Source organism: Pseudophryne corroboree (genome assembly GCF_028390025.1).
Source record: "Pseudophryne corroboree isolate aPseCor3 chromosome 3 unlocalized genomic scaffold, aPseCor3.hap2 SUPER_3_unloc_41, whole genome shotgun sequence".
Taxonomy (NCBI): domain Eukaryota; kingdom Metazoa; phylum Chordata; class Amphibia; order Anura; family Myobatrachidae; genus Pseudophryne; species Pseudophryne corroboree.
In genome coordinates, this window is record NW_026967532.1 from 415,873 (window position 1) to 442,998 (window position 27,126).

The window sequence follows — 27,126 nt, forward strand, 5'->3', positions numbered from 1 at the left end:
AGGGATGCTCAGCACAGGACTACGATCAGGCACACTGACATGTGGGGGGGGATACTCAGCACAGGGCTACGATCAGGCACACTGACATGTGGGGGGACGCTCAGCACAGGGCTACGATCAGGCACACTGACATGCGGGGGGGATGCTCAGCACAGGGCTACGATCAGGCACACTGACATGTGGGGGGGATGCTCAGCACAGGGATATGATCAGGCACACTGACATGTGGGGGGGATGCTCAGCACAGGGCTACGATCAGGCACACTGACATGCGGGGGGGATGCTCAGCACAGGGCTACGATCAGGCACACTGACATGTGGGGGGGATGCTCAGCACAGGACTACGATCAGGCACACTGACATGTGGGGGGGATGCTCAGCACAGGGCTACGATCAGGCACACTGACATGTGGGGGGATGCTCAGCAGAGGGCTACGATCAGGCACACTGACATGTGGGGGGGATGCTCAGAACAGGGCTACGATCAGGCACACTGACATGCGGGGGGGATGCTCAGCACAGGGCTATGATCAGGCACACTGACATGCGGGGGGGACGCTCAGCACAGGACTACGATCAGGCACACTGACATGTGGGGGGGATGCTCAGCACAGGACTATGATCAGGCACACTGACATGTGGGGGGGACGCTCAGCACAGGGCTACGATCAGGCACACTGACATGTGGGGGACGCTCAGCACAGGGCTACGATCAGGCACACTGACATGTGGGGGGGATGCTCAGCACAGGGCTACGATCAGGCACACTGACATGTGGGGGGGTGCTCAGCACAGGACTACGATCAGGCACACTGACATGTGGGGGATGCTCAGCACAGGGCTACTATCAGGCACACTGACATGTGGGGGGGATGCTCAGCACAGGGCTACGATCAGGCACACTGACAAGCGGGGGGGGGGATGCTCAGCACAGGGCTACGTTCAGGCACACTGACATGTGGGGGGGATGCTCAGCACAGGGCTACTAGCAGGCACACTGACATGTGGGGGGGATGCTCAGCACAGGGCTACTAGCAGGCACACTGACATGTGGGGGGGATGCTCAGCACAGGGCTACGATCAGGCACACTGACATGTGGGGGGATGCTCAGCACAGGACTACGATCAGGCACACTGACATGTGGGGGGGGATGCTCAGCACAGGGCTACGATCAGGCACACTGACATGTGGGGGGATGCTCAGCACAGGGCTACGATCAGGCACACTGACATGTGGGGGGGATGCTCAGCACAGGACTACGATCAGGCACACTGACATGTGGGGGGGATGCTCAGCACAGGGCTACGATCAGGCACACTGACATGTGGGGGGGATGCTCAGCACAGGACTACGATCAGGCACACTGACATGTGGGGGGGATGCTCAGCACAGGGCTACGATCAGGCACACTGACATGTGGGGGGATGCTCAGCACAGGGCTACGATCAGGCACACTGACATGTGGGGGACGCTCAGCACAGGGCTACGATCAGGCACACTGACATGTGGGGGGGATGCTCAGCACAGGACTACGATCAGGCACACTGACATGTGGGGGGATGCTCAGCACAGGGCTACGATCAGGCACACTGACATGTGGGGGGATGCTCAGCACAGGGCTACTATCAGGCACACTGACATGTGGGGGGGATGCTCAGCACAGGGCTACGATCAGGCACACTGACATGCGGGGGGGATGCTCAGCACAGGGCTACGATCAGGCACACTGACATGCGGGGGGGATGCTCAGCACAGGGCTACGATCAGGCACACTGACATGTGGGGGGGATGCTCAGCACAGGGCTACGATCAGGCACACTGACATGTGGGGGATGCTCAGCACAGGGCTACGATCAGGCACACTAACATGTGGGGGGATGCTCAGCACAGGGCTACGATCAGGCACACTGACATGCGGGGGGGATGCTCAGCACAGGGCTACGATCAGGCATACTGACATGTGGGGGGGATGCTCAGCACAGGGCTACGATCAGGCACACTGACATGCGGGGGGGATGCTCAGCACAGGACTACGATCAGGCACACTGACATGTGGGGGGGATGCTCAGCACAGGGCTACGATCAGGCACACTGACATGCGGGGGGGGATGCTCAGCACAGGGCTACGATCAGGCACACTGACATGTGGGGGGATGCTCAGCACAGGGCTACGATCAGGCACACTGACATGTGGGGGGGATGCTCAGCACAAGGCTACGATTAGGCACACTGACATGTGGGGGGGATGCTCAGCACAGGGCTACGATCAGGCACACTGACATGTGGGAGGATGCTCAGCACAGGGCTACGATCAGGCACACTGACATGTGGGGGGGATGCTCAGCACAGGGCTACGATCATGCACACTGATATGTGGGGGGATGCTCAGCACAGGGCTACGATCAGGCACACTGACATGTGGGGGGGATGCTCAGCACAGGGCTACGATCAGGCACACTGACATGCGGGGGGACGCTCAGCACAGGACTACGATCAGGCACACTGACATGTGGGGGACGCTCAGCACAGGACTACGATCAGGCACACTGACATGCGGGGGGATGCTCAGCACAGGGCTACGATCAGGCACACTGACATGTGGGGGATGCTCAGCACAGGGCTACGATCAGGCACACTGACATGCGGGGGGGATGCTCAGCACAGGGCTACGATCAGGCACACTGACATGCGGGGGGGATGCTCAGCACAGGGCTACGATCAGGCACACTGACATGTGGGGGGGATGCTCAGCACAGGACTACGATCAGGCACACTGACATGTGGGGGGGCATGCTCAGCACAGGACTACGATTAGGCACACTGACATGTGGGGGGGATGCTCAGCACAGGACTACGATCAGGCACACTGACATGCGGGGGGATGCTCAGCACAGGGCTACGATCAGGCACACTGACATGTGGGGGGGATGCTCAGCACAGGGCTACGATCAGACACACTGACATGTGGGGGGGATGCTCAGCACAGGGCTACGATCAGACACACTGACATGTGGGGGGGATGCTCAGCACAGGGCTACGATCAGGCACACTGACATGTGGGGGGGATGCTCAGCACAGGGCTACGATCAGGCACACTGACATGTGGGGGGGATGCTCAGCACAGGACTACGATCAGGCACACTGACATGCGGGGGGGATGCTCAGCACAGGGATATGATCAGGCACACTGACATGTGGGGGGATGCTCAGCACAGGGCTACGATCAGGCACACTGACATGTGGGGGGATGCTCAGCACAGGGCTACGATCAGGCACACTGACATGTGGGGGGATGCTCAGCACAGGGCTACGATCAGGCACACTGACATGTGGGGGGATGCTCAGCACAGGGCTACGATCAGGCACACTGACATGTGGGGGGATGCTCAGCACAGGGCTACGATCAGGCACACTGACATGCGGGGGGGATGCTCAGCACAGGGCTACGATCAGGCACACTGACATGTGGGGGGGATGCTCAGCACAGGGCTATGATCAGGCACACTGACATGTGGGGGGGATGCTCAGCACAGTGCTACGATCAGGCACACTGACATGTGGTGGGGCATGCTCAGCACAGGACTATGATCAGGCACACTGACATGTTGGGTGGATGCTCAGCACAGGACTACGATCAGACACACTGACATGCGGGGGGATACTCAGCACAGGGCTACGATCAGGCACACTGACATGTGGGGGGATGCTCAGCACAGGGCTACGATCAGGCACACTGACATGCGGGGGGATGCTCAGCACAGGGCTACGATCAGGCACACTGACATGTGGGGGGATGCTCAGCACAGGGCTACGATCAGGCACACTGACATGTGGGGGGGATGCTCAGCACAGGGCTACGATCAGGCACACTGACATGTGGGGGGGATGCTCAGCACAGGGCTACGATCAGGCACACTGACATGTGGGGGGGGATGCTCAACACAGGGCTACGATCAGGCACACTGACATGTGGGGGGGATGCTCAGCACAGGGCTACGATCAGGCACACTGACATGTGGGGGGGATGCTCAGCACAGGGCTACGATCAGGCACACTGACATGTGGGGGGATGCTCAGCACAGGGCTACGATCAGGCACACTGACATGCGGGGGGGGATGCTCAGCACAGGACTACGATCAGGCACACTGACATGCGGGGGGGGGATGCTCAGCACAGGACTACGATCAGGCACACTGACATGTGGGGGGATGCTCAGCACAGGGCTACGATCAGGCACACTGACATGTGGGGGGATGCTCAGCACAGGGCTACGATCATGCACACTGACATGCGGGGGGATACTCAGCACAGGACTACGATCAGGCACACTGACATGCGGGGGGATGCTCAACACAGGGCTACGATCAGGCACACTGACATGTGGGGGGGATGCTCAGCACAGGGCTACGATCAGGCACACTGACATGTGGGGGGGATGCTCAGCACAGGGCTACGATCAGGCACACTGACATGTTGGGGGATGCTCAGCACAGGGCTACGATCAGGCACACTGACATGCGGGGGGGAATGCTCAGCACAGGACTACGATCAGGCACACTGACATGTGGGGGGGATGCTCAGCACAGGACTACGATCAGGCACACTGACATGTGGGGGGGATGCTCAGCACAGGGCTATGATCAGGCACACTGACATGTGGGGGGGATGCTCAGCACAGGGCTACGATCAGGCACACTGACATGTGGGGGACGCTCAACGCAGGGCTACGATCAGGCACACTGACATGTGGGGGGGATGCTCAGCACAGGGCTACGATCAGGCACACTGACATGTGGGGGGGGATGCTCAGCACAGGGCTACGATCAGGCACACTGACATGTGGGGGGGGATGCTCAGCACAGGGCTACGATCAGGCACACTGACATGTGGGGGGATGCTCAGCACAGGGCTACGATCAGGCACACTGACATGCGGGGGGATGCTCAGCACAGGGCTACGATCAGGCACACTGACATGTGGGGGGATGCTCAGCACAGGGCTACGATCAGGCACACTGACATGTGGGGGGGGGTGCTCAGCACAGGGCTACGATCAGGCACACTGACATGCGGGGGGGATGCTCAGCACAGGGCTACGATCAGGCACACTGACATGTGGGGGGGGGTGCTCAGCACAGGGCTACGATCAGGCACACTGACATGTGGGGGGGACGCTCAGCACAGGGCTACGATCAGGCACACTGACATGCGGGGGGATGCTCAGCACAGGGCTACGATCAGGCACACTGACATGTGGGGGGATGCTCAGCACAGGGCTACGATCAGGCACACTGACATGTGGGGGGGACGCTCAGCACAGGGCTACGATCAGGCACACTGACATGTGGGGGGATGCTCAGCACAGGGCTATGATCAGGCACACTGACATGTGGGGGGGATGCTCAGCACAGGGCTACGATCAGGCACACTGACATGTGGGGGATGCTCAGCACAGGACTACGATCAGGCACACTGACATGTGGGGGGATACACACTGACATGCGGGGGGGATGCTCAGCACAGGGCTACACTGAGCTAATATCAGGCACACTGACATGTGGGGGGATGCTCAGCACAGGGCTACGATCAGGCACACTGACATGTGGGGGGGATGCTCAGCACAGGGCTATGATCAGGCACACTGACATGTGGGGGGGATGCTCAGCACAGGGCTACGATCAGGCACACTGACATGTGGGGGGATGCTCAGCACAGGGCTACGATCAGGCACACTGACATGTGGGGGGGATGCTCAGCACAGGGCTACGATCAGGCACACTGACATGTGGGGGGGATGCTCAGCACAGGGCTACGATCAGGCACACTGACATGTGGGGGGGATGCTCAGCACAGGGCTACGATCAGGCACACTGACATGTGGGGGGGGATGCTCAACACAGGGCTACGATCAGGCACACTGACATGTGGGGGGGATGCTCAGCACAGGGCTACGATCAGGCACACTGACATGTGGGGGGGATGCTCAGCACAGGGCTACGATCAGGCACACTGACATGTGGGGGGATGCTCAGCACAGGGCTACGATGAGGCACACTGACATGCGGGGGGGGATGCTCAGCACAGGACTACGATCAGGCACACTGACATGCGGGGGGGGATGCTCAGCACAGGACTACGATCAGGCACACTGACATGTGGGGGGATGCTCAGCACAGGGCTACGATCAGGCACACTGACATGTGGGGGGATGCTCAGCACAGGGCTACGATCATGCACACTGACATGCGGGGGGATACTCAGCACAGGACTACGATCAGGCACACTGACATGCGGGGGGATGCTCAACACAGGGCTACGATCAGGCACACTGACATGTGGGGGGGATGCTCAGCACAGGGCTACGATCAGGCACACTGACATGTGGGGGGGATGCTCAGCACAGGGCTACGATCAGGCACACTGACATGTGGGGGGATGCTCAGCACAGGGCTACGATCAGGCACACTGACATGCGGGGGGGAATGCTCAGCACAGGACTACGATCAGGCACACTGACATGTGGGGGGGATGCTCAGCACAGGACTACGATCAGGCACACTGACATGTGGGGGGGATGCTCAGCACAGGGCTACGATCAGGCACACTGACATGTGGGGGGGATGCTCAGCACAGGGCTACGATCAGGCACACTGACATGTGGGGGACGCTCAACGCAGGGCTACGATCAGGCACACTGACATGTGGGGGGGATGCTCAGCACAGGGCTACGATCAGGCACACTGACATGTGGGGGGGGATGCTCAGCACAGGGCTACGATCAGGCGCACTGACATGTGGGGGGATGCTCAGCACAGGGCTACGATCAGGCACACTGACATGCGGGGGGGATGCTCAGCACAGGGCTACGATCAGTCACACTGACATGCGGGGGGGATGCTCAGCACAGGACTACGATCAGGCACACTGACATGTGGGGGGGATGCTCAGCACAGGGCTACGATCAGGCACACTGACATGTGGGGGGAAGCTCAGCACAGGGCTACGATCAGGCACACTGACATGTGGGGGGCATGCTCAGCACAGGGCTACGATCAGGCACACTGACATGTGGGGGGATGCTCAGCACAGGGCTACGATCAGGCACACTGACATGTGGGGGGGATGCTCAGCACAGGGCTACGATCAGGCACACTGACATGCGGGGGGGATGCTCAGCACAGGGCTAGGATCAGGCACACTGACATGCGGGGGGGATGCTCAGCACAGGGCTACGATCAGGCACACTGACATGTGGGGGGGGGTGCTCAGCACAGGGCTACGATCAGGCACACTGACATGTGGGGGGGACGCTCAGCACAGGGCTACGATCAGGCACACTGACATGCGGGGGGATGCTCAGCACAGGGCTACGATCAGGCACACTGACATGTGGGGGGATGCTCAGCACAGGGCTACGATCAGGCACACTGACATGTGGGGGGGACGCTCAGCACAGGGCTACGATCAGGCACACTGACATGTGGGGGGATGCTCAGCACAGGGCTATGATCAGGCACACTGACATGTGGGGGGGATGCTCAGCACAGGGCTACGATCAGGCACACTGACATGTGGGGGGATGCTCAGCACAGGACTACGATCAGGCACACTGACATGTGGGGGGATACACACTGACATGCGGGGGGGATGCTCAGCACAGGGCTACACTGAGCTAATATCAGGCACACTGACATGTGGGGGGATGCTCAGCACAGGGCTACGATCAGGCACACTGACATGTGGGGGGGATGCTCAGCACAGGGCTATGATCAGGCACACTGACATGTGGGGGGGATGCTCAGCACAGGGCTACGATCAGGCACACTGACATGTGGGGGGATGCTCAGCACAGGGCTACGATCAGGCACACTGACATGTGGGGGGGATGCTCAGCACAGGGCTACGATCAGGCACACTGACATGTGGGGGGGATGCTCAGCACAGGGCTACGATCAGGCACACTGACATGTGGGGGGGATGCTCAGCACAGGGCTACGATCAGGCACACTGACATGCGGGGGGGATGCTCAGCACAGGGCTACGATCAGGCACACTGACATGTGGGGGGGATGCTCAGCACAGGGCTATGATCAGGCACACTGACATGTGGGGGGGATGCTCAGCACAGGGCTACGATCAGGCACACTGACATGTGGGGGGATGCTCAGCACAGGGCTACGATCAGGCACACTGACATGTGGGGGGGATGCTCAGCACAGGGCTATGATCAGGCACACTGACATGTGGGGGGGATGCTCAGCACAGGGCTACGATCAGGCACACTGACATGTGGGGGGATGCTCAGCACAGGGCTACGATCAGGCACACTGACATGTGGGGGGGATGCTCAGCACAGGGCTACGATCAGGCACACTGACATGTGGGGGGGATGCTCAGCACAGGGCTACGATCAGGCACACTGACATGTGGGGGGGATGCTCAGCACAGGGCTACAATCAGGCACACTGACATGTGGGGGGGATGCTCAGCACAGGGCTACGATCAGGCACACTGACATGTGGGGGGGATGCTCAGCACAGGGCTATGATCAGGCACACTGACATGTGGGGGGGATGCTCAGCACAGGGCTACGATCAGGCACACTGACATGTGGGGGGATGCTCAGCACAGGGCTACGATCAGGCACACTGACATGTGGGGGGGATGCTCAGCACAGGGCTACGATCAGGCACACTGACATGTGGGGGGGATGCTCAGCACAGGGCTACGATCAGGCACACTGACATGTGGGGGGGATGCTCAGCACAGGGCTACGATCAGGCACACTGACATGTGGGGGGGATGCTCAGCACAGGGCTACGATCAGGCACACTGACATGCGGGGGGGGGGATGCTCAGCACAGGGCTACAATCAGGCACACTGACATGTGGGGGGGATGCTCAGCACAGGGCTACGATCAGGCACACTGACATGCGGGGGGGGGATGCTCAGCACAGGGCTACAATCAGGCACACTGACATGTGGGGGGGATGCTCAGCACAGGGCTACGATCAGGCACACTGACATGTGGGGGGGATGCTCAGCACAGGGCTACGATCATGCACACTGATATGTGGGGGGGATGCTCAGCACAGGGCTACGATCAGGCACACTGACATGTGGGGGGATGCTCAGCACAGGGCTACGATCAGGCACACTGACATGTGGGGGGGATGCTCAGCACAGGGCTACGATCAGGCACACTGACATGTGGGGGGGGCATGCTCAGCACAGGACTACGATCAGGCACACTGACATGTGGGGGGATGCTCAGCACAGGGCTACGATCAGGCACACTGACATGTGGGGGGGATGCTCAGCACAGGGCTACGATCAGGCACACTGACATGTGGGGGGATGCTCAGCACAGGGCTACGATCAGGCACACTGACATGCGGGGGGGGGATGCTCAGCACAGGGCTACGATCAGGCACACTGACATGCGGGGGGGGGATGCTCAGCACAGGACTACGATCAGGAACACTGACATGCGGGGGGGATGCTCAGCACAGGGCTACGATCAGGCACACTGACATGTGGGGGACGCTCAGCACAGGGCTATGATCAGGCACACTGACATGTGGGGGGGATGCTCAGCACAGGACTACGATCAGGCACACTGACATGCGGGGGGGATGCTCAGCACAGGGCTATGATCAGGCACACTGACATGTGGGGGGGATACACACTGACATGCGGGGGGGGGGATGCTCAGCACAGGGCTACAATCAGGCACACTGACATGTGGGGGGATGCTCAGCACAGGGCTACGATCAGGCACACTGACATGTGGGGGGGATGCTCAGCACAGGGCTACGATCATGCACACTGATATGTGGGGGGATGCTCAGCACAGGGCTACGATCAGGCACACTGACATGTGGGGGGATGCTCAGCACAGGACTACGATCAGGCACACTGACATGTGGGGGGGATGCTCAGCACAGGGCTACGATCAGGCACACTGACATGCGGGGGGACGCTCAGCACAGGGCTACGATCAGGCACACTGACATGCGGGGGGATGCTCAGCACAGGGCTACGATAAGGCACACTGACATGTGGGGGGGATGCTCAGCACAGGGCTACGATCAGGCACACTGACATGTGGGGGGCATGCTCAGCACAGGACTACGATCAGGCACACTGACATGTGGGGGGATGCTCAGCACAGGGCTACGATCAGGCACACTGACATGTGGGGGGATGCTCAGCACAGGGCTACGATCAGGCACACTGACATGTGGGGGGGATGCTCAGCACAGGGCTACGATCAGGCACACTGACATGTGGGGGGATGCTCAGCACAGGGCTACGATCAGGCACACTGACATGTGGGGGGATGCTCAGCACAGGGCTACGATCAGGCACACTGACATGCGGGGGGACGCTCAGCACAGGGCTACGATCAGGCACACTGACATGCGGGGGGGACGCTCAGCACAGGACTACGATCAGGCACACTGACATGTGGGGGGGATGCTCAGCACAGGGCTACGATCAGGCACACTGACATGTGGGGGGGATGCTCAGCACAGGGCTACGATCAGGCACACTGACATGCGGGGGGATGCTCAGCACAGGGCTACGATCAGGCACACTGACATGTGGGGGGGATGCTCAGCACAGGGCTACGATCAGGCACACTGACATGTGGGGGGGATGCTCAGCACAGGGCTACGATCAGGCACACTGACATGTGGGGGGCATGCTCAGCACAGGGCTACGATCAGGCACACTGACATGTGGGGGGATGCTCAGCACAGGGCTATGATCAGGCACACTGACATGTGGGGGGGGATGCTCAGCACAGGGCTACGATCAGGCACACTGACATGTGGGGGGATGCTCAGCACAGGGCTACGATCAGGCACACTGACATGCGGGGGGGGGGGATGCTCAGCACAGGGCTATGATCAGGCACACTGAAATGTGGGGGGGATACACACTGACATGTGGGGGAACGCTCAGCACAGGACTACGATCAGGCACACTGACATGTGGGGGGGATGCTCAGCACAGGGCTACGATCAGGCACACTGACATGGGGGGATGCTCAGCACAGGGCTACGATCAGGCACACTGACATGCGGGGGGATGCTCAGCACAGGGCTACGATCAGGCACACTGACATGCGGGGGGATGCTCAGCACAGGGCTACGATCAGGCACACTGACATGCGGGGGGATGCTCAGCACAGGGCTACGATCAGGCACACTGACATGTGGGGGGGATGCTCAGCACAGGGCTACGATCAGGCACACTGACATGTGGGGGGGATGCTCAGCACAGGGCTACGATCAGGCACACTGACATGTGGGGGGATGCTCAGCACAGGGCTACGATCAGGCACTCTGACATGCGGGGGGGATGCTCAGCACAGGGCTACGATCAGGCACACTGACATGCGTGGGGGATGCTCAGCACAGGGCTACGATCAGGTACACTGACATGTGGGGGGGATGCTCAGCACAGGGCTACGATCAGGCACACTGACATGTGGGGGGATGCTCAGCACAGGGCTACGATCAGGCACACTGACATGTGGGGGGGATGCTCAGCACAGGGCTACGATCAGGCACACTGACATGCGGGGGGGGATGCTCAGCACAGGACTACGATCAGGCACACTGACATGTGGGGGGGATGCTCAGCACAGGGCTACGATCAGGCACACTGACATGTGGGGGGATGCTCAGCACAGGGCTACGATCAGGCACACTGACATGCGGGGGGGGGGGATGCTCAGCACAGGGCTATGATCAGGCACACTGACATGTGGGGGGATACACACTGACATGTGGGGGGGATGCTCAGCACAGGGCTACGATCAGGCACACTGACATGTGGGGGGGATGCTCAGCACAGGGCTACGATCAGGCACACTGACATGTGGGGGACGCTCAGCACAGGGCTATGATCAGGCACACTGACATGCGGGGGGGATGCTCAGCACAGGGCTACGATCAGGCAAACTGACATGTGGGGGGATGCTCAGCACAGGGCTATGATCAGGCACACTGACATGTGGGGGGGATACACACTGACATGCGGGGGCGATGCTCAGCACAGGGCTACACTGAGCTACGATCAGACACACTGACATGTGGGGGGATGCTCAGCACAGGGCTACGATCAGGCACACTGACATGTGGGGTGGATGCTCAGCACAGGGCTACGATCAGGCACACTGACATGTGGGGGGATGCTCAGCACAGGGCTACGATCAGGCACACTGACATGTGGGGGGATGCTCAGCACAGGACTACGATCAGGCACACTGACATGCAGGGGACGCCCAACACAGGGCTAGTCCACCCCGCATGTCAGGCCCGACCCCCCCACTGCAAAAGTACAAAAACATCTGAAAATAAGATAATACACAAATAAAAAGACTCAACGGAAATCTTTTGTTTTTAAACTTTATTTCATATCTTTAATACACAGATTTTTCTCTATATTTAAATACTTTACTATGGACAACATGGATAAAAATAGTCGTAGTCCGTAGAGAATACTGGGGTTCTATTTAGTACCATGGTGTATAGACGGGTCCACTAGGAGCCATGGGCACTTTAAGAGTTTAATAGTGTGGGCTGGCTCCTCCCTCTATGCCCCTCCTACCAGACTCAGTCTAGAAATTGTGCCCAAGGAGACGGACATACTTCAAGAGAAGGAAATACACAGACAGTAGTGAGATTTGAACCAGCACTCACATAATCAAAGGAAAACCATGCCAACAAATCATGAAACATGAACAGCAACAGCTAACTATGCAGGAATACGAAGCACAGGGCGGGCGCCCAGCATCCTCTACGGACTACGAGAAAAGGATTTACCGGTAGGTAATTAAAATCCTATTTTCTTTTATGTCCTAGTGGATACTGGAGAGTGCTGAGGTTCCTGCAGAACTGAGTGACCAAACTTGAGGTCCTCAGAGGCCAAAGTATCGAACTTGTAGAACTTTGCAAATGTATTTGAATCTGACCAAGTAGCTGCTCGGCAAAGCTGTAGAGCCGAGATACCCCGGGCAGCCACCAAGGAAGAACCCAATGAACGAGTAGAGTGGGCCTGTACAGATATTGGAACCGGCAATCCTGCCATGGAATAAGCATGCTGGATAGTAAACCTGATCCAGTGAGCAATAGTCTGCTTAGAAGCAGGACACCCAATCTTATTGGGATCATAAAGGACAAACAGCGCATCCGATTTCCTGTGACTAGCTGTCCGCTTCACATATATCTTCAAAGCTCTCACAACGTCCAAGGACTTTGAAGAAGCCGAGGTGTCAGTAGCCACTGGCACCACAATAGGTTGGTCGATATAAAATGTAGACACAACCTTAGGAAGAAACTGATGGCGCATTCTGATCTCAGCTCTATCCTCATGAAAAACCAAGTAGGGGCTCTTGTGTGACAATGCCCCGAATTCTGACACACGTCTTGCTGATGCCAAGGCCAACAGTATGACAGCCTTCCATGTAAGACACTTTACATCTAGCTCCTGTAAAGGCTCAAGAAAATACGATTGCAAGAACTGTAACAACACATTAAGATCCCAAGGTGCCATAGGGCGGTTGGATGTGCAGAACCCCTTTCAAGAATGTCTGACAAGGCCGAAATCTAGACCGTTATGGTGCCTAGGTGTAGGCCCACATCCACACTAGCTTGCAGAAAGAGGAGGAAACGCCCCACTTTAAACTCTACTGCAAGAAACTTCTTGGATTCACACCAAGATACATGTTTTTTTCCAAATCCGATGGTAATGCTTAGACGTTACTCCCTTCCTAGCTTGGATCAGAGTAGGAATCACCCTGTTCAGAATCCCCTTCCGAGCTAAGATCTGGCGCTCAACTTCCATGCCATCAAACTTAGCTGTGGTAAGTCTTGATAAACAAATAGCCCCTGTTGCAGCAGGTCCTCACAAAGAGATGAGGCCTCGGACCTTCTATGAGTAATTCCAGAAAATCCACGTACCAAGCCCTTCTTGGCTAGTCCAGAGCAATGAGGATTGCCTGAAGCCTTGTTCTTTTGATTCTACTGAGAATCCTTGGGATGAGTGGAAGTGGAGGGAACACATATACTGACTGGAACACCCAGAGTTATCAGCGCATCTACGGCCACTGCTTGCAGGTATCTAGACCTGGAACAGTACCGCCTAAGCTTCTTGTTGAGACGAGAGGCCATCATGTCTATCTGAGGTACTCCCCACTGGCTTGTAACCTCCTCGAACACCTCTATGTGGAGGCCCCACTCTCCTAGATGGAGATTGTGTCTGCTGAGGAAGTCTGCTTCCCAGTATTCCACTTCTGGAATGAAGATTGACAACAGTGCTAATACATGTCTTTCTGCCCAGAGAATAATTCTTGTTACCTCTGACAGTGCAGCTCTGCTCTTCGTTCTGCCCTGTCAGTTTATGTAGGACACCGCCGTTACATTGTCCGACTGAACCTGAATGGCTTTATCTCTTAGAAGCTGTGCCGCTTGTAGAAGGGCATTGTATACGGCCCTTAGTTCCAGAATGTTTATTGGAAGGATGGCTTCCTGACTTGACCACTTTCCTTGGAAGTTTTCCCCATGGGGTGACTGCTCCACAACCTCTAAGGTTTGCATTTGTGGTTAGAAGAATCCAATTTTCAATCCCGAACCTGTGGCCTACGATCAGGTGAGAAGTCTGCAGCCACCAGAGAAGTGAAACTCTGGCTTTTGGCGACAGGCGTATCCGCTGGTGCATGTGAAAATGTGATCTGAACCACTTGTCCAGGAGATCCAGCTGGTAGAATCTTGCATGGAATCTTCCGTACTGCAGTGCCTCGTAGGAGGCTACCATCTTCCCCAGAAGGCGAATGCACTGATGAACCGATACCCGGGCTGGCTTCAGGACATCCAGGACCATTGACTGGATCTCCAACACTTTTTCCAATGGAAGAAACACTCTATGAACTTCCATGTCGAGTATCATCCCCAAGAAGGGAAGTCTCCTTGTCAGCTCTAAATGTGATTTTGGAAGGTTCAGAATCCATCCATGATCGTGAAGTAGATGAGTTGAGAGAGTAGTACTCTGCAACAACCTCTCCCTGGAAAATGCTTTTATCAGTAAATCGTCCAGATATGGAATTATGTTCAATCCCTGCTTGTGGAGGAGCATCATCTCTGCCATGACCTTGGTGAACACCCTCGGTGCTGTAGAGGCCAAATGGCACTGCCTGGAACTGATAGTGACAGTCCTGTAGTGCAAACCTTAGATAAGCCTGGTGAGGCGGCCAGATCGGAATGTGAAGGTACGCATCCTTGATATTAAGGAATACCAGGAATTCCCCTTCCTCCAGACCTGAGATTACTGCTCTCAGAGACTGAATCTTGAATTTGAATACCCTCAAGGGTTCAAGGATTTTAGGTTCAATATCGGTCTCACCGAACCGCCCTGTTTCGGTACCACAAACAGATTGGAGTAATAACCCCTGTTCTGTAGTTGAGGTGGAACTGGAACAATGACTTGTGTTTGCACCAATTTTTGAATAGCCTCCTGCAGGATTGTACTGTCTTCCTGAGAAGCTGGTAAACCTGATTTCATGAATCTGTGAGGTGGGAGTTATTGAAACTCCCGTCTGTATCCCTGGGCAATAGCTTTTACCCAGGGGTCTAGGCATGATGTCGCCTAGATGTGACTGAAATCTTTTAACCTTGCTCCCACCTGCCTGGTCTCCAGGCAGTGAGGTTCACCGTCATGCCGAAGGTTTTGAGGAAGCAGAACCTGGTCTGTTCCTGGGAACCTGTCACTGCAGGTTTTCTGGATTTTCCTCAACCTCCTCTAAAGGATGTGGAGGAACCCTTGGACTTCTTTTTAAGCTTTGCAGCCCAAAAGGATTGCAGTGTAGGTGTAGGATATGATTTCCTAGCCGGTGTAGTTGCGAAAGATACGTCGACTTACCTGCAGCTGCCTTGGATATCCATGTAACAGGGACTCACCTGTGAAGAGCAGGATCTCCACTTTTCTTGGATTCTGTGTTAACAAGTCCATTGGTGAAGCCACAGTCCCCTGCCTGCCGAAACTGCCACAGTTGTGGCCCTTGCATTAAGCAGGCCAATTTCCTTCATGGCCTCCACCATGAAGCCTGCAGAATCCTGTATGTGATGTAAAAAGATGTCAATGTCCCTCCTATTCATGGAATCTAAATCATCTAGTAAGGTGCCTGACCACTTTACTACGGCCCTAGAAATCCACGCACAAGCAATAGTGGGTCTGTGAGCCACTCCTGTAGCAGTGTATAGTGATTTGAGCGTAGTCTCAATCTTGCGGTCAGCCGGATCCTATAAGGAGGCTGTACCAGGGACAGGTAAAACAACCTTTTTTGACAATCTAGACACAGATGCGTCCACAATAGATGTTTTTTTCCCAATTCTTCCTATACTCCTGAGGGAAAGGGAAAGAAATGAGCAGCCTTTTAGGGATTTGGAATTTTTCCTCTGGGTTTTCCCAGGTTCCTTCATATAGGGAGTTTAACTCCTTTTGATGCAGGGAAGGTAACCGAGGATTTCTTTTTTTGTATTAAAATAAGATTCCTCTTCCTGAACAGGAACCTTCTCAGTTATCTGCAAAATATCCCTAATGGCCTCAATCATAGCTTGTACCCCTCGGGCAGGAGCTGCATCACCCCCCCAGATCCACCTCACCATCCCCTGTATATTAGGCGTCGGTATCAGTGTCAGCATGCATTATCTGGGCCAGTGTACACTTTTGTGGATACGTGGGTGGGGTGAGAGGCGCAGTTGTGGGGGCTGAATCCCTATTCATCAGATCCTCCACAGACTTTCTCAAAAACTGCGTCTCGCAGTATGGGATAATCTGGTAGAGATATTTGATATCATACCCCTTATGGAGTCCACCCAAACGGGTTCAGACCCAGAAGCCTGAGGTGTACTGTTTTGAGTATAAAGCAGGGACTTCCCTGGAGAAGATAACACTCTGCAGTACAAGACACACAGGGGGTCATTGTGACCCGTTCGCTCGCTGCTTTTTGTCACAGCCGAGTGAACGGGTCCCTACTGCGCATGCGCCGGCCAGGCAGCTGAAGGCCGTATCAGGGATACAATTGCCTCTGCCTGATTGACAGGCAGAGGCAGTCGCTAGGCGGGAGGGGGCGGAACGGCGGCATTTGGTCGCCGTTTTGTGGGAGCGGTCCGGCCAACGCAGGCATTGCTGGACCGAACGGGTGGTAGGCCGCAGCGAGCCGGGGAGCGATGACAAGCTCTCGGCTAAAGCTGTGCTGGCCGGGAGCGATGCCTTTGCACTTCTGTGGGGGGCCGGCACTGACATGCAGGGCGGACTAGCCCTGTGCGTCCCCCCGCATGTCAGTGTGATTGATCGTAGCTGTGCTCAGAATGACCCCCACAGTCCCCTGACATGGTAATGTGAGATATATGCGCACACACACACAGGAAAATGTCAGCTTCCCCCAGAGTACCTTCAGAGAGTCACAGAGTATGAGGAACCAGCCACACAGCACCCTATCTGGCTAATAGTATAAAAGCCCGGCACTGACTAATTACCCTTAATAGGGTAGCTAGTACCATTTAATTACACTCCCCCCCTCTATAACCCCCTGGTACCGCAGAGGTAAGCTGGAGTTGTCTGGAGGGGCAGCGCTTCTCTGTCAGCATCCTGTAGTGAGATCTGCAGGGAGAAAATGGCGCTGGTGAGCTGCTGGGTCTGCCCTGAGTGGAAGCCCCGCCCTTTTGTTTATACTGGCCTTGTGGTATTATGTCTGACAGCGGGACACAGCCCCAGTCAGACCAACGTAGGGTAGTCTTGCTGGCTCAGAACGCCCCTCATAGCGCTGACATACAGTTAATATGTTGCTGAGCCTTCCTGGAGTGCAGCCTGAAACCAGAGCTGCGCTCCCACCATTGTGCCGCCATACCCACCGGCGACCCACTACTCTTCAGTCTTCTGGCTCTGTAGGGGTGGCGGCGTGCTGCTGGAGTGTGCGGTCGCCATGGTGGGGCTTGCGGACATATCCCTCAGGAGCTCAGTGTCCTATCAGCGGAGTAATGGAGCCAGTAACTGTGTATTAATTCGGCCATTCTCCCCCCTAAGTCCCACGAAGCCGGCAGACTGGTGCCAAACAGCCTCCTGTAAAAAATTAGACTCTAGAAAACAATAAAACTAAGAAAACTCCTAGGAGCTCCCCTAGCTGTGACCGGCTCCTCCGGGCACAGTTTCTAGACGGAGTCTGGTAGGAGGGGTACAGAGGGAGGAGCCAGCCCACATTGTGAAACTTTTAAAGTGCCCATGGCTCCTAGTGGACCTCTATGACATAAGAGAAATATCCTTTAAAGCAGAAACAATTCAGGTTATGTTTCAGTTTTGCAGATAAGTAAAACAAATACATATCAGGAGCCAAAAGCCTATGGGGGTCATTCAGACCAAGCCGCAATAGCGCCGCGCAGCAGTTTGCTGGTGGTGGCAAAATGCACGTGCACAGCGGCTGCGCAGACACACATTGTGGTCGCATCCCTAGGGGTAAATGCGGGCGGGCCAGGACCATTTTCCGGGGGGCTGCGTGATGTCACATCTGGGTTCATCTCTGATTAACCCGCTATAAGCTTCCAGAGTGCAGCTCATATCTCATCTTTTCCAAGTTACTACAAATGATATGAGATCGGTAGCAGCACTACTTTCAGGATTATTACACAGAACACACATAAAGGCTGACACAGCAAATAACAGTAACACATACAAGGGATTAGACATAAGGAAGCATAATAATCATTCTCTTGGTGTTTAACATAGCCTACGTTGTATCTCTCTTTCCGGACACAAGTCTGCAGAGGTGGAAAGACCTGCTGGTGAGAAAATTGTCAACTCAAGCGGAACGTGACCCATCAATAGCTCCTCCTTCATTTTCTCCAGCAACTGGGGCTGCGAGGAAAAGGATAACATTTCCGAGCCCACCCGCTGGACACAAAAGTAACAATACAAGTGACACATTAACAGGAAATTGTTTCTGTCACCATAGCGACAATTATCTGGAAATAAGATAATACACAGACACATAAAAAGACTCAACGGAAATCTTTTGTTTTTAAACAACTTTATTTCATATCCTTAATACACAGATTTTTCTCTATATTTTAAAATTATAAAATACTTTACTCTGCACAGCATGGATAAAATATCCTTTAAAGCACAGAAACAATTCAAGTAACATTATAGTATTGCAGGTAAGTAAAACAGCCAAAACCCTATGGGGGTCATTCAGACCCAGCCGCAATAGCGTCCTGCAGCGGTTTGCTGGTGGTGACAAAATGCAAGTGCGCAGCGGCCGCGCAGACACACATTGTGGCCACATCCCTGAGGCGTGAACACGGGGGGCCAGGACCATTTTACGGGGGGCTGCGTGATGTCACATCTGCGCTCATCTCTTATTAACCCCCTATAAGCTTCCAGAGTGCACCTCATATCTCATCTTTTCCAAGTTACTACAAATGATATGAGATCGGTAGCAGCACTACTTTCAGGATTATTACACAGAACACACATAAAGGCTGACACAGCAAATAACAGTAACGTATACAAGGGAATAGATATAAGGAAGCAAAATAATCATTAAGTCTAATTATCAACGGATTTTGTACTGGACCCATACACCTCTTTACTGTCTCCAGCACCCCCTGGTACTGCACTGCGACCATCCGCCCTGTCCCCCCCCCTACTACTTCCATCCGCCATGTCTCACCCCACTACTGCCACCTGCCCTCACTAGTACCAACCTTTCTCCCCCACTACTGCCACTCACCGTCTCTCCCCCCACTACTGCCATCCACCTGCCTCCCCCTACTGCCACCGTCCTGTCTCCCCCACTACTGCCACCCACCCTGTCTCCCCCCACTACTTAGTCCTGTCTCCCCCAACTACTGCCACCCACCCAGTCAAGAAAGCCAGAATTTTATTCTCCTGGTGGCTGCGAACTGTCGCACGCCCTGTCTCCCCTCCCCACTACTGCCACCCACCCTGTCTCCCCCCTGACATCTCAGCACTGCTTGGGGATTCTTGGTAGTACCGTTAACAGTCCTTCATCTGCAGGTGGAAGTTAGAAAGCAGGGCAGTAAAGAGGCAGAAGCTGCTTCTGGTACCATGGACCCTGGTCATGGTGGGCTGAGTCAGTAAGATTATGTAATAGAGTCACCATCTTACAGGCAGCCGGTGAAGGGAGCAGAGAATGGGTGTGATGTGGCAGGAACGGGCTGGTTAGGAAAAAGCCTGGCTGCTACATTCAGTACAAGCCACAAACGGTGCAATTATTTTGCTGGGAGACCCAGGTAGAGGACATTGCAGTAGTCTATGCGTGATGATACAAGTACATGTATGACTGTAGGTAGATCTTCTGAGGGAAATAAGTGCTGGAGTCTGGCTATGTTCTTCGGATGAGGATCTGATTGTGGCTGATACCTGATGTCTAAGTCTCACTCCACAATCCAGGACACCAAGATTCCACACAGGATCAGCATTTTGTAACTCTGAACCCCCAAGCATTGGTTTGCAAAGCTGAGTTGTAGCCCTGCCCTTTGACGGTGAGCTTCTATCATGTGTACCTGTTTCACCAGGACTGAGTCACAGTCAACTGGCATCACCCATACCTGGAGCTCAACTATACAACCATTTAGGATTGGTACTGGGTTCTCAGTACCCGGAGCAAAAGACAGGTCATCTGTATAGCAGTAGTAGATGAGGGCATGACATCTGATTATTTCACCCTGCGGTTGCATGTATATTGCAAATAGCATAGGAGATAGGATAAGAACCTTGAAGAACACAGGGCAATGATAAGTATACTCCAGAAGATTAAATGGTTCCTCACCTGAGTGATGTCTATTGTGTGCAAAAAGAGCTGATTTACTTCTCAGGGTATGGAAATGGCTTCTCATCTGTGTGACTTCTCTGATATATAACAAGATCTGATTTACTTAAACACCATTTCCCACTAAGAGCAAGAAAATGGCTTCTCACCTGTGTGACTTCTATAATGTTTAATAAGATCTGATTTGTGTCCAAAACATTTTCCACACTCAGAACATGGAAATGGATTCTCACCTGTGTGAGTTCGCTGATGTATAACAAGATATGATTTACGTGTAAAACATTTCCCGCACTCAGAGCAAGAAAATGGATTCTCACATGTGTGACTTTTCTGATGTCTAACCAGATGTGATTTCTGTTTAAAACATTGCCCACACTCAGAACATAGGAATTGCTTCTCACCTGTGTGACTTCTATAATGTTTAATAAGATCTGATTTGTGTCCAAAACATTTCCCACACTCAGAACATGGGAATACATTCTCACCTGTGTGACTTCGCTGATGTTTAACAAGATGTGATTTATGTGTAAAACATTTCCCGCACTCAGAGCAAAAAAATGGATTCTCTCCTGTGACTTTTCTGATGTCTAAAAAGATGCGATTTCTGTGTAAAACATTTCCCACACTCAGAACATGGAAATGGCTTCTCACCTGTGTGACTTCTCTGATGTATAATAAGACACGATTTGGGTGTAAAACATTTCCCACACTCAGAACATGGAAATGTATTCTCACCTGTGTGACTTCGCTGATGTTTAACAAGATGTGATTTCTGTATAAAAGATTTCCCACACTCAGAACATGGAAATGGCCTCTCACCTGTGTGTCTTTTAAGATGTGCAACAAGTTGTGATTTTCGTGTAACACATTTCCCGCACTCAGAGCAAGAAAATGGCTTCTCACCTGTGTGACTTCTTTGATGTTTAATAAGATCTGCTTTGTGTCCAAAACATTTTACACACTCAGAACATGGGAATGGCCTCTCACCTGTGTGACTTCTCTGATGTTCAATAAGATATGATTTATGTGTAAAACATTTCCCACACTCAGAACATGGAAATTTATTCTCACCTGTGTGACTTTGCTGATGTTTAACAAGATTTGATTTCCGTGTAAAACACTTCCCACACTCAGAGCAAGAAAATGGCTTCTCACCTGTGTGACTTCTCTGATGTATAATAAGACACGATTTGGGTGTAAAACATTTCCCACACTCAGAACATGGAAATGTATTCTCACCTGTGTGACTTCGCTGATGTTTAACAAGATGTGATTTCCGTATAAAAGATTTCCCACACTCAGAACATGGAAATGGCCTCTCACCTGTGTGTCTTTTAAGATGTGCAACAAGTTGTGATTTTCGTGTAACACATTTCCCGCACTCAGAGCAAGAAAATGGCTTCTCACCTGTGTGACTTCTTTGATGTTTAATAAGATCTGCTTTGTGTCCAAAACATTTTACACACTCAGAACATGGGAATGGCCTCTCACCTGTGTGACTTATCTGATGTTCAATAAGATATGATTTATGTGTAAAACATTTCCCACACTCAGAACATGGAAATGTATTCTCACCTGTGTGACTTTGCTGATGTTTAACAAGATTTGATTTCCGTGTAAAACACTTCCCACACTCAGAGCAAGAAAATGGCTTCTCACCTGTGTGTCTTTTAAGATGTGCAACAAGTTGTGATTTTCGTGTAACACATTTCCCGCACTCAGAGCAAGAAAATGGCTTCTCACCTGTGTGACTTCTCTGATGTTTAATAAGATATGATTTATGTGCAAAACATTTCCCACACTCAGAACATGGAAATGTATTCTCACCTGTGTGACTTTTCTGATGTCTAACAAGATATGATTTGTATGTAAAACATTTCCCACATTCAGAACATGGAAAAGGCTTCTCACCTGCCTTAGCTGCCTGATGGGTGATAAGCTTTGTGTTCTGTGTAAAACATTTGGCATCTATAGAACAGGGAAACACTGTATCTACTCTCAGAGCTGTAACAGATGCACCAATATCAGAGTGATCAGGAGAACATTTCCCAGGATCAGAGGGATCAGCTAATAGAGCTGGATCTATAATTGGGGTAATGGGGTTATCTCCTGGAGAATCCTGTCTGCTGTCATTATCTTTTATGTCACAATCCGGGGATAACATTAGATGTCCTTCTGAGATATTCCTGCTTGCGTGTCCATCTGCTGGAAATAAAATACATTATGGAAATATTAATTTTCCTGTAACAATATTAATCTTGTAAACAATAGGAGAAGACGACTCTCTGGGACACTTAATTGTAAATGTGTGTGTATAATAAAACATAACTTTTAATGAAGGCTTTATAATATTGTGTCTCAGACTATCATTGTGTCCACCCTTCTGAGAACACTCACAATAACAAATGTAATATTATAATAAGACTTAGATATCTCTCTCTCTCTTGTACTGGTAACTAACCATGAAGTATAAATGGAGATGTAGTCACTCGTCAAGTCCTATGTCAGCACCAATGTAAAACAATGGATGGGGAACATATCGTATGAATTGGAGATTCTAGATGAACAATAACATCAGTCATATGAGCTGATGGATCAGAGAAAAGCCTCCTAACGTTACTCCTGGAAGCATTGGTAAGGTAGCATTCCTTTATGTGTGTGCTCATATGCTGGTAAGCCTGTACATGTGTTACTCTCCCTTATATAAGGTATATTGGCCCTCATTCCGAGTTGTTCGCTCGCAAGGCGATTTCAGCAGAGTTACACACGCTAAGCCGCCGCCTACTGGGAGTGAATCTAAACTTCTTAAATGTGCGACCGATGTATGCGCAATATTGCGATCAAAACCGAGTTAGCAGTTTTAGAGTAACTCCAGACTTACTCTGCCTGTGCGATCAATTCAGTGCTTTTCGTTCCCGGCTGACGTCATAAACACACCCAGCGTTCGCCCAAGCACTCCCACCGTTTCTCCAGACACGCCTGCGTTTTTTCCGGAAACGGTAGCGTTTCCAGCCACACGCCCCTAAAACGCCGTACATCCGCCCAGTAACACCCATTTCCTGTCAATCACAATGCGATCGCCGGAGCGATGAAAAAGCCGTGAGTAAAAATACTATCTTCTTAGTAAAGTTACTTGGCGCATGCGCAGTGCGAACATTACGCATGCGCACTAAGAGAATTCTCACTGCGATGCGATGAAAAATACCGAGCGAACAACTCGGAATGAGGGCCATTGCTACAGCAGAGTAAGTGTGGAACAAGGTACTTTACATGCAATACACCATATAATACACTGCAATCATCATCTGCTAGGTTATAATCCACTCTTACATCCCCATCATCAGTGTCTTACCTCTATACTCTCAATAGTAATAAGGATGATGTGTGTATGGTAAGTATGATTCAGAGAAATACATATCAGAATCTATACAGCTGCCGCCATACTTCTGCTTCTCATACGTGTGCTACTGGCAGCAGTGAACATCTGAGTGAGAGTGCAGGGAAGACAGCAGAGTCTGATGAGAAAGAGATTGGATCTGCCTTTGCAGGGATGTACCACACCTGTCACCCCTGTGAGTATATAAAATAATAAATAAGAGGAGCGTGGTCCATCCAGACGTGCTTTCTGGAGCTCTCCTCACTAAGTGGCTTCTTATCTACCCTATCTGATAGCTCTCAGCCACCACTGGGACCAAGACTCAATCTATTAAGTCCCCCACTCCTTCTGTCCAAAATCCGCTTGCACCGCTCACACCTGTCACCCGTTAGCATATAAAATAATAAATAAGAGGGGAGAGGTCCATCCAGACATGCTTTCTGGAGTTCTCCTCACTAAGTGGCTTCTTATCTACCCTACCTGATAGCTCTCAGCCGCCGCTGGGACCAAGTCCCAATCTATTAAGTCCCCTACTCCTACTGTGCAAAAGCCACTCGCTCCGCTCACTCCGGGCACTGTTCACTGCCGCAGCCTAGCGACGCTGCTGAAGTCATGGGCTGTAGTCTGGGGCTAAGTGTGCCCAGTCTTTCCTGCACGCTCCGGACCCCTAACTTGGAGGAGCTTTTGGCTCAGGAGGGAGCACTTGCTCTCCCGATCACACAGGTGCACAGCTCCCACTACTGCTGGGGACAGAACGGGCTGCCCATAGTCACTGGAGCCCGGTGGTGATATTAGGAAGTGCGGTGGCTGCCATTTTGGATCATGGCGCCCGACCATCACATGCTTTGCCTTCTGCTTTCAATAAGGAGTAAAATTAATATAAGCTACTAAATAAATGTCCTGGCGGCTGGACCGGGGTCACTACACTAAATTGCAGCATTTGCCTGGAGGTGAAACTACCTTCTATTTATATGGTACCACTATAATCTACTTCCTCTCAGTCTACATGCAGAGCCCAGTATCAAGTATCGTCTGAGTACAGCTCATTACACTCTGATTACACCCTCACAGTATATTAGTTTGTGGATTTATCCACTGAATATATTTTGCCATTTGTGTCTCTCTGTGCTGAGTACTTCACGTCTGTATCACGCTGACCTCTAGTGGAATTTCTCAGTCATTACTGTGTTATTTGAGTTGCATTACATCAGGTTTACTTGAAATTTTGGCTTGGACACCCCTGTCACCCCGACTAAGAATGTCATTTTGAACGGAGTCATCTTGATGTAACCTCCTGACAGCGTACTACTGCTCCTTTTATTTATAGATAGTTTGTATTTTCCTATCTCAGAGAGGTCAGTCTCTTTGTAGTCAGCTTACCATTCCTCCAAAAAAGGTTAAAAGGTACCAAATCGGCCCCGCCTGTCCATGTCTTTGGTACCTCGAATTCAGGTGATCCATCTGAGACCGCTACAACATCATGTGCTTCTTCTTGTCAGATGCACAGCCCAGCTGTAATGGCTGGAGACGTCTTAAGACACTCTAGAGGATCCTGTTATTCTACACTCTATACATTCTATGTTATCTACATTTAAGGACTGAACTAACCTCAGAACTTAACTCTAATATTCAAGCTTTGAGGTCTGATATCAGTGAGATTGGCACTCGTACAGACTAAGATGAAAGAGATTGTTGCGTCTCACAAAGATCTGATTTCAACACATGACACCCTTCAGGAAGACCTGGTCTCTATTCGTGATAAAGTCATTGATTTAGAAGACAGGTCTCGGAGAAATAATATCAGAATAATGGGCGTTCCGGATTCTGTTACAAATGCTGAGCTCTATGATTATGCCACGGTTCTCTTTTCAGAAACTTTCACTGAAGGCTTCTGCCGCGGACCTTCTTATTGATAGGATACATAGACTCCCAAAGTCCAAACAGGCCCCTATCCAAGCATCGAGGGACACTCTGCTCAGAGTCAACTTTTTTCATATTAAAGAACGCATTCTACGAGCCGCTTTGTCTTCCTCATCCACAGCTGAGTGCCTGGATTATCTGCAGATATTTCCAGATATTTCTCCTGCTATTCTGAAAAAGTGGGATATTCCTGTTGACAGTCCTTCATGATACTTAACCTAAACCAATCCCGTAGGAGTTGTCTTCCGTCTCGAAGTAATATGCTAAAGTAGTAAGACTTTTGCAGACACTCAGAGTTTGTTTCCTACTGTAACATGTGCCAACTCCCAAGTTACTTGGCATGGATATATTTTTGGGCCAGATGTATTTGATCCTGTTATTAGTTTTAAACATATATTTTTTACTCTTTATTTCCTGTGCTATTAAATTGCTATATGGTCTTATATTCTTTCCACTGTTACGTTTCATAATACCTTTCTAGAATGCTTAGGTGTTCAGGCAAAGCATGACTGATTCGTCTTTAACATCTTGTTGCTCTTATAACAGTATTGGTAGTACATAAACTGGATAACAGGACATGTTCTTGGCCTTTACCTCCTTTGGTTACATTGAGATTAAGAATAGTAGTATGTTATGCTATATTTGATATTTCTTTGTACAATTGTTTCTATGATGACTAGATTTTGCACTCTCGTATGGCTACCTGGGGTAGTCGGTGGGTTTCCCACCTTTATCCACCTTTCTGTCACGGTACCCTAGTGACGGAACCTCTAGCTTCTTTATGGACGCTATTTTTGTTTGTCTCCCATTTTTGTTCCCTATTTTATATTTTCAGTGATTTGATAGATTGAAATATGCACACGCCCTACAGACTCTATTGGACTTTACACAGATGATCCTAGATGTTTCATTCCATGATCTGATCTCTCTATCACGATGACGTTTTTAAGTCTTAATGTAAAAGGTCC

At 52.2% G+C, this 27,126-nt stretch overlaps 2 protein-coding genes across 2 annotated transcripts in view; one reads left to right on the forward strand and one right to left on the reverse strand.

Annotated features, from left to right (window-relative positions):
* The window catches only part of LOC134984241 (oocyte zinc finger protein XlCOF29-like), a 460,434-nt gene that overhangs the window by 351,340 nt on the left and 81,968 nt on the right, over window positions 1–27,126 (forward strand). The window lies entirely within an intron of this gene.
* The window catches only part of LOC134984238 (zinc finger protein 260-like), a 136,073-nt gene continuing 130,269 nt past the window's right edge, over window positions 21,323–27,126 (reverse strand). The window contains exon 6 of the mRNA XM_063949864.1: window positions 21,323–22,271. Coding sequence (XP_063805934.1) covers window positions 21,407–22,271 — 865 coding nt within the window. The 3' untranslated portion in view covers window positions 21,323–21,406. The remainder of the gene's footprint in view (window positions 22,272–27,126) is intronic.